The sequence below is a fragment of the Echinops telfairi genome, unplaced genomic scaffold (genome assembly GCF_000313985.2).
Source record: "Echinops telfairi isolate 266 unplaced genomic scaffold, ASM31398v2 ScPeMD7_1;HRSCAF=3_0, whole genome shotgun sequence".
NCBI lineage: Eukaryota > Metazoa > Chordata > Mammalia > Afrosoricida > Tenrecidae > Echinops > Echinops telfairi.
Window position 1 is genome coordinate 19,047,094 of NW_022103896.1, and position 17,355 is coordinate 19,064,448.

A 17,355-nucleotide genomic window follows, 5' to 3' on the forward strand; every position below is an offset into this window, starting at 1 on the left:
TCCATAGCATCATTCTCTGAACTGGGTAGTCTGGAGAAGGAGCTAGGCATACTCTGACCAGCCCCCTCCTCCCTACCTTGTAACCAGGATGTAAGCTCTCTGCAACGTGCTAAATACTCTGCTCCATAGGCCTGGTCTACTCATGTCTACCTCTGACTCCCTGAGAAACTTTAAATCTGGATGTAAGGATGAGGTCATAAATCTAAAACACGACAGCCTTAGGATCTTTCTCTGGCAATTTATCTCCATATAGTTATAATAAAGTAAAAACTGACCACTGCCTTAACCTGAATCAGCGAGCTTATCCTGTAAGCAGTAAGTAAAAGAAGGAAGTAAAGGTAAACTGGCAAAGCTGATGCTTTATCCTTCACGGTGGAAAGTTCAGAGTGTCTGAAGCTGTCAAATCAGGAAACAGCAGGGGCATTTGTTCGAGCCTCTCTCTTCCCCATTTAATGGACTGCATCTCTGTCTGTTGTTGTTACTGCACCCATCTGCTGCCCCAGGCTGTGTTCACGACTACGGCTGTATAGCAGGTTTGAGATCAAGAAGTGTGAGGCACCCGCTTTGTTCCTCTACAGCAGTGCTTTGCTTAGGCAGGTCTCTTTCCATATAAAAATGGACTTTAATTTCTCCATCTCTAAAGAATGTTGATGGAAACTGGTTAAAATTACATTATCTAGAGATCACTTTGGGCAGCACTGACAAATTCCCAATGTTAAGTCTTCTTTATCCATGAGGATGGTATGTTCTTCCATTTATGCCAGCCTCTTTGGGTTTCCTGCAGCAGTGTTTTGTAGTTTTCTTTCTGTATGTCTTTTACACATACTTTGTTAGGTTTATTCCTAAGTATTTCATCTTTGGGGTGGCTATTAAAAATGGTATTGTTCTCTTGATTTCTTTTCCCAAGTTCTCTTTTTCAGTGCAGAGGAATCCAAGTAATTTTTGTGTGAATCTCATTTCATATCCAACCAATCCTGATATCCTGTCATTTTGCTGAATCTTTCAATTAGTTTACTAGTTTTCTTGCTGAGTATCTGGCATTTTCTATATATAAGATTGTATTATCCGCAAATAGGAAGCGTTTTGCTTTTTCTTTACTAATTTAGAGGCCTTTTATTTATCATTCTTGCCTGACTGTCCTGGCCAGCCCTTCTAATGCAATACTTGGACAGGAGTGGTGATGGAAGGCGGCATTGTCTGGCTTCTGTCTGCAAAAGGGATGCTTTCAGTCTCTCTGCATTGAGAACACTGTGGGATCTTGGCTCTGCATGGGGCGCAGTAGTTACACATGGGGCTGCGGTCCGCATGGCCGCAGTTAGAAGAGGATGTAGTACAGGGGTTATGAAGATCACCCAAAAGCAGAAGCTAAAAAGAGCAGGTAGAGAAAAAAAGCCTTTTTCCTAGGGCCGGCACCCTTAATGTACAAGTCTAGCATCCTAAACTCTAGGAAATAAGTGTGTTTGTTAAAGTCATCACGTGTTCTATTTGTTATAACAACATAGATAGCTCAGATAGAGGATCTTGAGATTCAACAATTACCCTAACTTTTTACTACTGAAATATTTTATAATCCCTACATGAATAACTGAATCAAGTGTTATGAAATTATCCTCCATTCCATAAAAAGACTACTGAATTCAAAATATTTTACATTGCTTAAAAAAAGTATAGCAGTGTTTTACTGCACACCTACTTTTCTATGCAACTATTCAAGTTCTTACAATTTGAATTAATTTTTTTATATTCTATATCAATTAATTGCTTGAATTTTAAGTTCACATTAGGTAACAAAAAACATTTAGTACTTTTAAAAAATTAAAACTGGGACCCAATATTTAATAGTAGAGTAAGAATATGTTCTCTAATATTAAGTAATAGAGGGGGGGAAAATTCTTAAATCATGACTTTGAATAAGTTTTAATTTCCTAATTAAAAAAAGAAAAAACCCTCTATAGCAATGGCACTCAGAGTCCACAAAGTTCCTAATTATTACTGACAGTTATAATTAAATTCCAAGAATCAATGTTCAACCTAATATTTTAATATCTCTGGACTTTTATTGTCTTGTATTTTCAGTTTCTATCCATCTGCTGTCAAAATTTACCTATAAAGAGAAATTTTATCAAGAGATCTAACTAGCTAGTCCAAATTAGTCATAATAAAATTTAGGGATCTTCTCTAGAATAAAGTTGAGAACAATGAAACACAAATTTTTCCAGGATAATCATTTTTGTAGGGCTAAAGAGTAACATATAGATTAAAAAAAAAGCGTATTCTGAACCAGGCAGAAACAAACAAGCAAACAAAGTGGAGATTTCCTCTACTCTCATCCTCTCTGAGCAGAAAAAGAACACTTCAATAAACGAGTGCCATAATTAAAGCAAAGTGGAGGAGAAAGCCTGTACGGGGATTATAAACGTAGGTGAGAATGATGATGTATTATTTCTGAAGAAGTCAGCATTCTCACAGTAGGATGAAACATGCAAACTGTTACTTACTGAGACATTCTTTCAAAGCCAAAGCTTGAGCTCTGGCTAACTGCTTCTCTCTCTGTACAATCTGTTCCCCAGAAAAACGTGGAAGGGACAAGAAGTCAAAAGGAAGGCCTGAAAAGCAGGAAAAGTCATTATTACGCCTTAGTACGAAGTTCCCAGAAAATTAGTTTTAACCTAAAGGGGGAAAGGAAGCCAATCACCGATGCCACTGCTTAGTTCAAAATGAAACAATGACTAGGCAGCAGAGAATGCACTCACCGACTTACTCTGCATTTGAACTTGGACCTGCTTCTTCAATTGAGGGAAGGTATGTAGCAGAGAGGTTCCTGTAGCTTCCAGCTGTTCAAACCCCTTCATAGAGCACAGAGGGGACCCAGTAGGCTAGACTCTCACGGGGACCTCCTAGGGAGCCATGTTTCCTGCTACTCATTCCTTGTGTAGGCCCTTCCACTACACATCTGGGCTTGAGAAAGGGACATGGCGTGACTTCTGAGGCTAGATCACAGAACACAGGCAGCTTCCACCAGTCTCCCAAAACGATGGCTGGAACAGAAGGTGGCCTGCATGGAAGAAGCCTCAGACTGCTGTGCGCCCAGGGTGTGAGGACGCCAACAGTCGGTTATGAAAAAGGGGCTCGTGAGGAGGAAGTCCAACTCTTCGGTGCCGCCACCTTAGCTCGGGAGTCAAGCATGTGAGTCACGAAGACCTTGCGGACAACAAACCTAGGTGAGCCTTCGAAGGCCATGAACCCCAGGGGCCACATGACGAGTCATCTGAGAGACCTCAAAATAGAGCCAGCCACTGACCTACTTCAACCCACAGGACAACGCGCAACACGAGTGCACTGGTGTTCTCAGCCACTAAATCTAGATGGTTTGTCTTATGGCAGCAGGTGATTAGCACAGCGCAGGTAGAAAAGGAAAAGGCAGGCGTTGAAATAGAACAAGAAGCTTGATTAATAGACATGGAAATAGAAAAATAGGTGCTTAAAGAAATACTAACATTTTCTAGTTGCAACCTAAATCATAAAAATATGTTACAATGTGTTTAAAATAAAAGGTGAATTTACTGAGGGCATAGTCTCAGAAAACAATGTAATTAAACGTCTAGGATTTCTCCCACTGACATCTGCAAGGCAGTGGATGATGTAATATACAGCCATAGCCCTTGTTAACTCCCACTACAATGACTTCGGTTTCTTGAGGGGTCTGGGTAAGAAGGTAGGGGAAGATCGTGATTGGCTTACAGGATTCAGCTGTGAGTGACTGTTAACAGAAGCAGAAAGGGAGGAACCGCATACAAGAAAGGCAGGTGGGCCAGGGTTGTGGTGTGTCTTTCAGACCCCTAGCTCCCTGCACACTGACCCTCCCTGACCCAGGAGACAGCTCTGACACAAAAGGATTGACAGCAGAACAGCAGCAGCAGCAGAACCTGAAGCCCAAGTGTGAGACTGAGCAGTGGACTTCCCAGCCCACAGAGCAAGTAAAGCCACGAGCTTTTTGGGAGGAGGCTGCTTTGGGGAGTGGGTTTCCTCTGGGCACTTAATTGGAGAGGTTGTTTGCTGACCCATGGAGCTGGAGCTGAGTGTCTTGAGGTTGCAGCTTACAGTAGAGCAGCATTCCTTTGAGTATTTATTAGGAGCCCTAACGGGGTTTGATTATGCTACCTGAGCAGAACAGAGGCCAGGCCTCACTCAAGACTGAGCAGAGACAGGCCTACTTGCAGGAAGGAAACTGCTCTGCTTATCGTGTACGTTCATGTGTGTTTCTGACCTGAATTGTAACCAGTTTAATTTCGCCACAAAACCCCATAATCATGAGCATCATCTGTGAGTTCTGTGTGACCATGGCAACGAATTATTAAACCCAGCAGAGAAGTAACGTGTGGAGAATGTAGAGTGCTGTGGGAGGAAGGGTGGGTGTCAGAAATCGGTTGAGAAGGATGGAGCGTGAAGGCATGTCTGACCTGTGCCTTTCGCCAGAAGGGGTCAGCCATAGCCCCATGTCATTGTTTCCTCCATATTATATAAATTAACCACGAGTACAAACAAACATAAAAGCATTTTTCCTACCTACAGTTGACACTTACTCAGCTTAGCTTCTTCCATCTTTGCTTTCATCTTTCCATAAATTAAATTGAGTACGAATGAGCCGTTGATCTGGTTGGCTGAGTGAATCAGTGTTGCTTTACAACTTCTATTGCCATTACCTTGTACCAAGAAATAATAGCTGCAGCACTCTCCTTTCACGTCAACATCTGGAACTACACAAAAACAGCCAATTATGTCACTACCGAAAAATGCAGCACACGATGGAAAAGTTACCCATATGAACCAAAGAATTTAGTGATGGTCCTGTTACTTTAAAACTAGCCAGCAGCCAAACCATCCAGGGGAAAGGGGCTATTTGGTTCGTGGAGAAAGCTGTTAAGGCAGAAAATCATAAGGAAAAACAATACTCACGTAGTACAAATATTTTATGTGAAATTAATATTGGTATGCGTTTATTCATTAACTTTTGATGTGGCTCTCTACAGCTGTATAACCGGTACTCACTGTGTACCGGCTACTACTATTTCCAGCCTCCATGTCCTTAAAGTACAATAAACAGTCTCCTGGCAAAAGACAAAATCCACCCCACAGGTGGGAATAGAAGTGCACAGACTCTCCTAAGACTAGCTTTCGGCTCTTTGCATGACCATCGTGTTGTTCTCATGTGTCATCAGATGGCTTGGACTCGGAGATTGGATGTACAATACGAAAAATTCCCCCCAGTCCTGCACCATCCCCTAAATGCCACTGCTGTCTGCACCATTGTGACAGCCACCCAATCAGTCCACCTCCATGAAAATCTTCCTCTTGATGGATGGACGTCATGCCGGCAGGGTTCTGTTCTGTCATGCATGGGGTTGCTATGGGTCAGAACCAACTAATGGCACCTAATAACAACAATGTAATGGGTGCAACTACTTGTTTTCAGTGAGGTCTTTGGTGTATTAATCATTCTGTGGGCCAAATCCTCCCCAGTCCTGACAGACAGGTTCTCCAGGAGCACAATTAAGTGTGTTCTGAAATTCCCTTCTCAGCACTGTTATCCATAGTTTGTTCTAACTCATAGAGTCAAATGCTGTTGTATAGTCAATGAGAAATATCTCCTGGTGTTCTCTGCTTTCAGTAAAGACAATGAGACACATAAAAATGGGAAAAGAAAACCTTCCTCTTTTGTGCTGACTCTACATTGGAGCTCCTCCACTGCCTTTTGCATAGATGTAGTCAACTTGATTCCTGTGTGTTTCATCTGGTCAAGGACTGGGGGTATTTGGCCCATAAAGCCAAAAGCTTCCTGAAGTCAAGAGGTTTGCTTAAAATTACAAATGCTGGACTCTGTGGGGCTCAACTTTAGTAGCTACTGCATCAATGGTAAGTTTCTCCTTCTTCCAGTTTCTTGACTTCAGTCATGATTTCTTTATTCATTGAAGTTGGCTTATCTTTGAAGTCTTCCTGACCTTTCTTAAAATGCTTTCTCCACTAAAAAAAAAAAAAAGTCTTTTTTAAATGTGGGGCAGCATTGTTGTAGATTTTTTGCAAAGCTTCAATGACTTGGGAAAATGTCCAATTAACTTTTGTTAAAAATTGGATATTAGCCCTGACCTCAAAATTGTTGTTTTCCTTTGCCCCAAAGTTATTGTGTTTTTTTCCCCTTAACAGCACCCTAGCGAGAGTAAGAGAAGTGCATTGCTGAGAAAACTTGTCTGAAGTCATCCACTGAGTGCAGAACTCTGTGTGACCACGTTTGTTTGGAATACACCCATGCACATATGAAATGGAAGCCTACATGGCGACTGGCCCTTGCATATGGGGATATAGGGCATACACCTGCCCACTCAACCAAAAACAAACAGACATTTGGGATCTGGATTAATTCTGTTGAGCAACATAACTACAAAACATAAACTACCAAGAGCCCATTAATTGCATAAAAGTTTTCCAAATAAAGAAAAAACTATTATGAGGAAATATGTCATCATTAGTATTCCATTAGTAAAAATAATTCTTGTACAATAAAGAGGCACATTCCTAAGTAATAAATTTCTTAATGGTTTTTAAAACCTTCTAACTCCCTTTCTTTTCCCAGTTGAACATTACAAAAATAAAGCCAAACCATATAAACCAAAAGGAGAAATAATATTGCCAGTGACACTTAAAATTAAAAATAAAACCGCCCAGGATGATTGGGAAACGAGGCAGCCTGGGTAATGAGAATTCTGGCTTACTGACGGGTATTATATTCCATATGTAATGGAAAATAATAAAGCCAAGTACTTTGGTGTGGTGGTGAGAATCACTAACGGGGGTGGGTGGGTGGGGGGGTGGCAGGTGGAGGGCCGGTGAGGAGAAAGGTTAAAGAGCCTTCAGGTAGGCCTTTAAAAAAAAGTATCTTTAATGATAGTTTATATATCTATGTACATATCACACATACATGTATGCATACATACATCAAACTGTGTGATAAGTTTGCTAACTTTGTACAATTGTCCATCCTTCATTAGAACCCAGTGTGGGAAAATGTCCGTATCTCAGGAAGATCCTTGATGACCTTCTGCAATAAACCGTTCCACCTGCCCACAGCCTCAAGCAGTCAGTGACCTGTGTTCCGTCTCCTTTAGACATGTATAGAAACCTCATAGAAACGGAACCGTTTGGTAGGTAGTCTTTTTTGTGTCAGGCTTTGTTTAGAAAATTTACATACCATTTTTCAAGTACACCCAAAACTTCTCATGCCTTTTTCTTGATGAGGAATAGTGTACTCTATCAACCAAAGAGATTTTGTTTATCCATTCACCAGTTGGTAAGCATTTGGAGGGTTTCCAGTTCTTGGCTATTATAAGTTTTTTATAGACATTTACTTATAGGCCTGTGTGAGCACGTGTGCTAATTTCTCCTGGCTGAAGACCCAGGAGTGGAAGTGTGGCATTGGAGCCAAATAAACCCAGTGCTATCAAATCCCTTCCGACTCAGAGCGACTCTCTAGGACAGAGCAGAACTGCCCCAATGTGTCTCCAACGCTGTGAACCTTTATGGAGGCTGACTGTCTTCTTTCCCCTGGGGAGGAGTTGGCGGGTTCAAACCTACATGCTTTCTGTAGCTAGCTGCTCCAGTCACTGCTCCTCCAGGGCCCTCATGTGGCATGCTCACTGCTGTCACCTTGATGGGACAGGGAACTGCTCCCCAGGGCATCTGAGACTGCACATCTTCACCAGCGTAGACCACCTCATCTTTATCCTTCGAAGCAGTGCTGGTGGATTTGATTGACCTTATGGCCAGGAGCCTAAGCTTAACCCACAGTGCCACTAGGGCATCTTTTGTGTAGTGCTAAAAAATCCAATCCACTGTCAATGACTCAATTCTGACTCATAGCAAACCTCTCTGGGGTTTCAGAGGTTGTAAATCTTTACAGTAGCAGACAGCCTCATCTTGCTTCCAAGGAGCAATGCGAGGATTTGAACCATCAACTTTGCAGTTTCCAGCCCAATGCCTAAATCACGTCACAGCCATGATTCTTTTTGTATAGTAAGGTGTGGCTTTTAAACAAACTAGCAGATTGTTTTACATAGAAGTTATACCATTTCTCCAGTTTTACCAATCATGTTAGGATTCCAGCTTCTCTCCGTCCTTGCCAGCATTCGATACACTCGGCCTTTTAAAATAGTCACTCTCGTGAGGGCACTATGGGCTCAGACTGCAGTGGTAATCTTCCAAAAGACCAAGGATGCTGAGAATCTTTTCCTTTGCACATTCCGTCCATGTATCTTCTTGGGTGGGATGGCTCTTCAAGCCGCTTGTCCATTTATTTATTGGGTTATCATCTTCTTGAGTTGTGAGAGGACTTTTTTGCAATATTCCGTCCTTTCTAAGATGTATGACTTGAACAATTCAATTTAGTCAGTTGTTTATCTTTAATTTTCTTAACCAAAGCCATGCCAGTTTCCATGGTCGATTCTGCCTCCTGGTGTAGAAGCACAGACATGGGCCCTTGGGCTTTCTCACTCACTCACTCACTGCCGTTGAGCTGATGCTGACTCACAGGACCCGGTAGGTCAGGGCAGAACTGCCCCTGGAGGTTTCTGAGACCGTGACCCTTTAAGGGAGTAGAAGGTCCCCTCTTTCTCCTGAGGAGCGGCTGGTGGTTTTGAACTGCACACCTTTTAGCTAGCCGTCCAATTCCTAACGACACCAGAGCTCCCGGCCTGCGGTTCTGGTGGCTGGTTTTCAGAAGCAGGTTGTCGGGGCTTCCTTCTGAGGCACCCCTGGGTGACGTTAACCCACCACACCTTGCCCAGCGGAGTGTGTTAACTGTCGGCGGTGGGTTTCAAATAGCACATCTTTTTCATTGTGGAGATTCTATCGAAGCCCTAGAGAATGACTTCAAATTCAGGAAAGCAGAAGACCAGTGGAAAAGAGGAAGAACTCTTCCGCAGTTCTAATTTAAGCACACTTCTATGAGAGTCTTGCTTGCCTCCTTTATGTGAACCCATGTAATGTTGCTGATATTTATGGGTACAGAAGTACGAAAACGATATCATCACATGGTTCAACCTAATTCATATGTACACAGCATTCTATTTCATGGGTAAATATGTTCAGCTTGTTATCAGGAGCCATTGAGTCAGTTTCCAATCACAGGGACCCTCTGTACAACAGAATGAAACTCTTGTACCCAGTCCTGGGCATCCTAACCCAAGTCATGTTGGGCCCCACAGTAGCAGCCACCTTGTCCATCCCTCTAGTAGAGGGTCTTCCTCTTTCTCATTGCCTCTCCACTTTACCAAGCCCTACCTTCTCCTGGGACTGGTCAAAGGACAGGAGACGAAATCTAGCCATCCTTGCTTCTAAAGGAGCACTCTGACTGTACTTCTTCCAGAACGGATTGGTGCATCTGTCTGGCAGTTCATTGTACTTTTAAGATTTTTTGCCAGCACCATAATTCAAATGCATTGATTCTTCATCAATCTTCCTTATTCAATGTCCAACTTTCACATGCATATGAGGCAACTGAAGCTATCATGGATTAGATCAGGCACACTCCAGTCATCAAAGTAACATCTTTGCTTTTCAACACTTGCAAGGGGTCTTGTGCAGCAGATTTACACAATAGAATGTGTTGTTTCATCTTTTGACAACTGCTTCCGTGAGCAGATTGTTCAGATGTTCAGCTTCGGGAATTGAAGAAAGCAGGGCACCAGCTTTGGTGTGCACGGCATGGATGACATCCATCTCACAAGCCCGCTTTACTTTCCCCAGCAGCAGGTACGTCGTCAGCTGCATGTAGCACACCAGCAGAATGGAACTCAAGTCACTGAACTCTATTGCTTGAAAATGCTAAGTGTGACAACTGGCACATCTTCTGTCAGGTATTTTCTTAACAATACAAAACGCTACAATCTACACAGAAAGAAAAGGTGAAGAGTGAATGCAAAGTAAATACAGGTGAATGGCCACACACACTTTGAGCCATTTTCAACACAAATGGCATCACTACTGCATACTCTGCTTTTCCCACTCCGTCTCTCTCGAGAATTACGTCTAGCCTGGTGCTAGTCAGTACTATCTCAAAGTAAAGAAAACTGCGAGTGACTTCACAGTATCTGCTTTCTACATTGCAGCAAACGATTTCATGAGAGTAAGAACCAGTTTTTCTTGCTCACCGCTAGTCCCAGAGCACGCACGCTAGCAGGCCGGATCCACAGTCTCTCCAATTCTCAATACAAGAAGAGAAAGGTAAGACTACATGAATGGCCGAATGAACCAATGGAATCAAACCAGGTAGTCGTTTGAGAAAATAGTGCAAAGTGTACTCTGGGGGATGTGGGAGATTGTGGGACACCAGGAGCAACAGGCGGACAGGTGGTAATTCGGGAGACTATAAGGAAATACATGGGTTAGCAGGATGAGCTGAAAGCTGACGTATGATGTGGGAGAGTGAAAGAGGCTGTTCACCTGGGCACTGGAAAATAGATATAGCATTTTCTTGATACACGAGTAATTCCATCTTTTACACTAGCTGAGACTTGGCTCTTCTTTTCACACCGGAAGCTCTGGAATTGGGAGAGTTCCACGTACATAAGTGCCATGGGCAGAACACACATTAATAACTGGCTGTAGAATTTGATTTTGCTTCTACTTCTGCGATTTATAATACATACACTCATAATTTTAAAATATACATGTTTATTATATATGGAAAAGTATTAAGTATCGACATGATTAGTCCTTAATGGCACAGTCTAGTTGGTAATCGACAATCTGGCTTCTAAGATTGTCATGTGATACACATCTTAGTATTATTCAGATGTTTCCAATAGTAATCCCCAAATTTCAGGTGATCATTTAAAAAAAAAAAATCTCATCAAAGCCACACGATAAGGTATTTCTGATAGCTACAGACAAAATATAAAAAATCCCAAGAATATATTCTAAATCAGCGGTTCTGAAACTGTAGGTAGGGACCCCTTTGGGGGTCGAACGACCCTTTCACAGGGGTCGCCCGATTCATAACAGTAGCAAAATGACAGTTATGAAGTAGCAACAGAAACAATTTTATGGTTGGGAGAGGGGTCACCACAACATGAGGAACTGTATTAAAGGGTCGCAGCATTAGGAAGGCAAAGAACCAATGTTCTAAATGAATAAATTACCTTAAAATAAGAAGCTCTTATAGAGCAAGCCACTTAAAAGTTAGAAAAAGCCACAATCAGAAAAATATACTGGACAAGATGTCCAGTATAGACTGACGTTTAGTTTGACATCAAAAGACTTAATTCCTATTAGTCAGTCTTAAATATAAATGCATATATAATGTTGCTTTTAAGAACTTTCTACTTATATAGTAAGATATGCTACTGTAGTTTTATAGTATAATATTCATTTTGATAGTAAATTTCATAGCATGATTTCATGCAGTATAAGTGACACGGACTCTATTTCCTCCGCATACATCTATTTCTGATTTTGTTAGCATCTGCCATAAGCACACAGTACACAGTCACCCTGTGAGGCATCCAGAATGGTTCCAACCACACTTCCTCACGTTCTCAGCAAAGCGCAAGAAGCTGGCGGAACAGTTGCTCTTCCTTCTGAAAACAGCATCTGTTTCAAATTCAAGATGCTCATCACGAGAGGAGCACCTCTGAAACCAATGAAAGATTGACCGCTCACCGTTAATTGTCTTGGGCTTTTTAGCGATGTAGTCTTTCCACTTTCTTGACTGAAGTGGGTTGGGTGGTGGGATGAGTATGTTGCTAACAGTACAAGACAATACAAACAGAGCACCAACCTGGAGAAAAGAGAACAGGTTTCACGGGGCTGTGCCAAGGCTCACTCTGGAAAAGTGCTATAGGATGCCTGTTCACTTACAGCACACCTACTGAATGTGTACACAGTAATGCATTCTTATGCAACAGCTCAAAAACAATACTCCGCAGACAGATAGATAAAACACAGAGAGAAAGGCATAGTCTTCTCGTTACCGTTGAGATATGCAACAATGACCTCAAGTTAGGGTTACAGGTGTAATATGTTTATCTGCAAACAAGACTGGGAGATTCACAAGACTTTGCCATCACCAGCCATCACTTTAAAGCCCTATAACCAGATGAATTATTGTTTTGTTTCAAAAATAAGAATACATCAGAAGGAAACACAGATACGTCTGTTCCTAAATATCAGCAGTTTCATGGGACCAGGCACCAACTGCAGAGAGGACCATGAATTATATGCCAGAGAACACACAGCCAACTGATTCTTGAGCAAATGCACCATTCATTTTTGTAGCCCCTTGGCTGGCCATATAGAAGTTTACTAAAAATGTTTTTTAAAAATCATAATATTCAGGTAAATCCTCAGCTTGATGAAGCAGTGAGTAAGACTAAAGTGCAATTCTGAAAGCTGCACTTCACGTACTGTGTCAGAGAAAGAAGCTGCATCAATCAGCATGCCTCAATAAATACATTTAGCACCAATGCTCGGCAAACTCTGGGGATGTTCAGGCAGGGCATTTGCCAAAGATTTCAAATGTAATGCAAAATCACTTTCAGCTGCGTAATTCAGTTGATTGCCTAACATGAGATAAATGACACTCAGTACATTGGTATTTTAAAGTACTAATGTCATTGCTATTATTTCTTAATGTATGTATTCTTTATGAACAGATCTAAAAATAACCATGTTATTTAGGGAGCAAAATAAGGAAAAATGAAAGATGCTTATTTTTTCTTTATCATTGTACCCAAATATATTTTTAGTTAAATGCATGTCATGTGATCAAGCGTTAAATGTTAAAAAAGTGAAAATATGTAGCAGTGGAAAATTATCGTTAAGTATAAAAGATATATATCTTATTTTCTAGATATAAATATATGTTCTTTCTTACATAACTATGATAAGACTGTCTGGTCCAAAAGGTAGAAGGCTGTAACCTAAGTTTGCTAGAACAGGGCCTTGTCTAATTTCCTTGACATACTGGGGCTGGTACATGCAATTCACTGACAGTGGACAGCTTTATATAAATGCACCGTGCCCCTCCAGCTAAAGAAATAGCCAGTTTTGAGAAAGCCTACTTTTAATTTAACATTTGTTACAGAAATGAAAATAAACACATTAGAAGTCCCTAGGCTGTATGTAACTCCCAAGAAAACAAATGCGTACTTAAAATTGCCTCCTGCATTCATAACAAATTTAGATTCTGATCATTTGTCCGCACGTGTACACTAATCGTCAGAGGGCCTCTGACTGGATGATCATCCGTTCAGGTTATCGCTCTACTCCCAGAACTTAAAGGCCAAATAAAAGTTCAAACCCGAGTACCCATTCACCTTTACAAATGGAAACAGAATGGTAACAATAGCAAACAAAATAGCCGTGAATTCTCCTGTTGGAAAAATACTTCCCAGGCATAAAATTCTCTGCTAATAATGATTCTCTAAGAAGTCAACATTGTCTTATCCTGATCTAATAAAATGAACTTCACTCTTCAAAGGTTTTTATTTACTGTATTTACTGTACTCGAGTATAAGTCGAATTTTTTTCAGCACACATTTTTGTTGAAAAAGCCCCCGTTTTTTGTGGTAAAATTAGGTGCCTCGACTTATACTCAAGTACACATGGTATATGCTAGGGCCAAGCACACCCTGTTTGTTTATTCTTTATAGATTACGCCAGTTCTAGTATTCCACAGCCGTGGCTCAATAAACAATAGAAATGGCAATCTACTGCCATGAAGTTAAAACAAAACAACTGAACTTATGATTTATTAATAAGACGATAGCATAGGGTTAGTTTCTAGGGTCTGTGTTGTCCATTTTTGATAAATGGAAAGGTTAAAGATGTACAGAACTTTGTTAAACTCATCAGAAGTATGTAGCTAATTTTGACTTGAAAAAGTCTCTATATCCAAGTTAGGCAAATTTAATCAGATCTTCAAAGTATCTAGAGAATATTAAGTCTTTTATAGATTTCAGGAGAGTATTTCACATCTGTATGACTATGATTTGAGCTGCATAATCTCCAAGCACAACATTTTAATTAGCTAACAACGGAGCTACCAATTTGGGAACAATCAGGAGCCGGATAATGGTAATAACTGCAGAGCAGGATGAACAGTGACTGTCACTCAAGTGTACATGCGGAGAATGCAGAAATGGCACGCACTCTGATGCACACATACTTATCCCGATTTTAAAAAATGAGTTAACAACCAGGCCTTATGTTCCACTCTTCAGATTATAAAATATATTCCAACCTGGTTTGCAGTACAAGTCTTTGAAAAAGGTAAAGGGGGGTGATTTTTTATGTCCGCTTTACAATTTAAGAGACTGAAAGCCAGCAATTGACACAGCTAGGGCATAAACCCAAGTTTTTGCAGGTCAATGTTCTTCTGCTTGGGACTTTGTTACTGTATTCCTTGCCCTCTGCCTTGTTTTGACAGTAAACGTAAGATGAGTGAGTGTGAATTATTCCCATTTCCCAGCATGAAAAGACCCCTGAAAGAATGTGTTGTTCTGTGCCATCGAGTCAACTCCAATTCACAGAGAGCCCTCAGGACAGTGCAGAACTGCCCCATCGGGTTTCCAAGGTTGCAACCTTGTTAAAGACAGGCTGCAATACTTTTATTTGGTGGGGGGGTTCAAACTACTGACTTTTCAATTAGCAGCAAAATCCTTAACCACTAGACACCAGGAGTCTGGAAGCTATTTAGGTTAAAATATGGATACAGATTTTGTTTGTTTTTTCTCAATTCTTAGTGTTTTTTCTTTAAACAAACACTAGACCATTTGATAAGATTTGTATGCATATATTCCTATAGAGGTGTCTGATCTTACTAATCAATATATTAATCTATATTATCATCTATAAACAGGTCTCTTTCCTCTTATGCTCTACCACAGTCTACTTATTTACAGTTTTATTACACCTGCAGTTACTTTTTTGTATCAAAGTATCAGTTCCATAAGAGTAAAGGTTAATATAGATATGCTGATTGTAAGAGGCAGTATTTTTAATTCTGTTACAGAACAAATTATTACTTTAACAATGTTAAAAAAAAAAAAAAAGAGTAAAGGTTAAAATAATTACTATTCGAACCCACTGCCATCCAATAGATCCTGACTCAGAGCAGCTCCTTCCAAGACCATGATCTTTTCAGAAACAGACAGCCTCGTCTTTCTCCTGTACAGGGAGGGGCTGGTGGCTTCGGACACTGACCTTGCAGTGCACAGCCAGACATTTATCCCACACCACCATCAGAGCTGGAGCCCCACAGAGTCCCGAGTGCACGGTAGTACAGATGTATAGACACAAAATGAAGGATACATTTTAAAATTCAAAGTGTGACACATCAGATATTCTTTAGCATTAAAAACTCAAGTTAATGCTAAATTTGGGTTATTCTCTCAAAGGACATTTCAGCAACTACACATAGTGGTGGGATAGCCAAAAAGACCATTAATTTTATGGGGAAAAAAGAGGCTAAAATCTAAAATTTTAAGTAATCATACACCATCAAGAATCTTACAGTCCAAGCAATTTGCTTTAATATAAATCATCTAAGGGAATTATAACCAAGATTTGATCAGAGTGGCCTCATAAGCATGTGAAAGTTGAACAAGGACTAAGCAAGACTGCAGAACAGTTGATGCCTTTGAATTATGATGTTGGCAACACATCTGTCTTGGAAGAAGTACAACTAGAACCCTCCTTAGAAATGAGCTGGGTGAGACTTCATCTCATGTCCATTGGATATGTCATCAGGGAAGGTCAGTCCCTGGAAAAGGACATCATACTTGATACAGTGAAAGGTCAGTGAAAGAGTGGAAGACCTTCAACAGGTTGAGTTGACACCGGGATGCCAAGAATGGGCTCAAACATGGCAGTGGGGAAGATGGTCTGGACCAGAAGGCGTATTGTTCTGTTGGGCAGAGTCACAATGAGTTGGAATTGCCTCAACGGCACCAAACATTAGCAACATGGGAAAACTGCGACAATAATCATTTTCTTCCAGCAAGACCGCTTAGTGCTGTAATAATAAGGAAATGTTATATAACAATTACAACAAATATTTAATACATTTAATTTTTTTCATAAATACAGCAATTCAATAAACAACTGAAAAAGAAAGCTCTTCCTATTTTTCCTCTTCACAATTATATTTAAAATGAGTCAATGATATCAATAACAACAAGCATATGAATGTTTCCGCAGGATTGAAATCAGATGTTGAACTAGTCTTTTAACCAACGTTTAACGTGTTCAAACATTCTAAAACTTTAAAGCAGTCCTATGGGTTATCCGTAAAAGTCTCCTCTCAAAACATCAGTACCTCTGCAGAGTACTTGAGAATTACTTGCAGAAAACATTTATGGCAAGTTCAACATACCTTACTTTGAATCGGTCCCAAATGATATGACACATGTCAAAGAAAACATGTAAAATCAGACGAACGAGATGCATTCCTTTCCCCTCCCATCCTTACACCGTACCTGGCCACACAGAGAAGAAATCTGATCCAACAGCAGCATGGAATTCTGTTTGGTGTTATTTTTCGTCAATCCTCTGAATGATGGAGTCAAAGAACGTTTGGAATGGTAACTATGAATCAATTCCCCCTAAAATAGGTTTTTATTCCTTTTCATAGTTGTTGCATCCACAAGTTTATTAATTCATTGTTAGTGGGGGGGGGGGTTGTTTTTAACTGTAGGGTTCACCACTAATCCTTCCTTAGGGATAATTATTTTCCTGAGGATCGGCTGGACCCAAAGCATCCAGTGAGCAGCATGATGCGCAGGGTCACAGTGACAGGCTGGTAGACGCGGCCCCGTCTTATGGTGCCTGGCTTCAGTGTGATGTGCAGACACAGCAGATCTCTACCAACGGAAGGCTGATGGCACCATTTTCCCAGTAGACTGTGTTCGCTTCCTGCTTAGGAGTCACCTCGTGGTACTGTTTGCAATATGTCTAACTTTTTCACAATTTCTGCTACTGCACACTTAATAGATGCCAGCAGAGTGTAAGCATAGTGCCCTTTTGCAACAGGCCCTCGACTACGATGTCTGGAACTGGACTCATGCTTTCTCTAAGGTCTGCCAGGAGTTTCCAAATGAAAATTCAAGGACGATATTGCGTTCTATTTCTAACCATGTCTAACAAGACAAAATATTGTTGATGATATTTTTAAAAGAAAATATGGACTTCAAAACATCCTTACAAGTAGAGGGAAAAACTGAGGCAAAAGATATTTATAGAGGTCTAAATACAGGCATGGTACATATGTAAATATATTTATATATAACGATAGGGAAATAGATCTAT

General features: G+C 40.7%; 1 protein-coding gene across 1 annotated transcript in view; it reads right to left on the reverse strand.

The window, feature by feature from the left end:
* LOC101657156 (MDM2 binding protein) overlaps nucleotides 1-17,355 on the reverse strand; it is a 68,304-nt gene that overhangs the window by 28,543 nt on the left and 22,406 nt on the right. The window contains exons 10-13 of the mRNA XM_004697665.2: nucleotides 16,527-16,599; nucleotides 11,710-11,827; nucleotides 4,584-4,757; nucleotides 2,499-2,606 (exon numbers count right to left, since the gene is read on the reverse strand). Coding sequence (XP_004697722.2) covers nucleotides 2,499-2,606; nucleotides 4,584-4,757; nucleotides 11,710-11,827; nucleotides 16,527-16,599 — 473 coding nt within the window. The remainder of the gene's footprint in view (nucleotides 1-2,498; nucleotides 2,607-4,583; nucleotides 4,758-11,709; nucleotides 11,828-16,526; nucleotides 16,600-17,355) is intronic.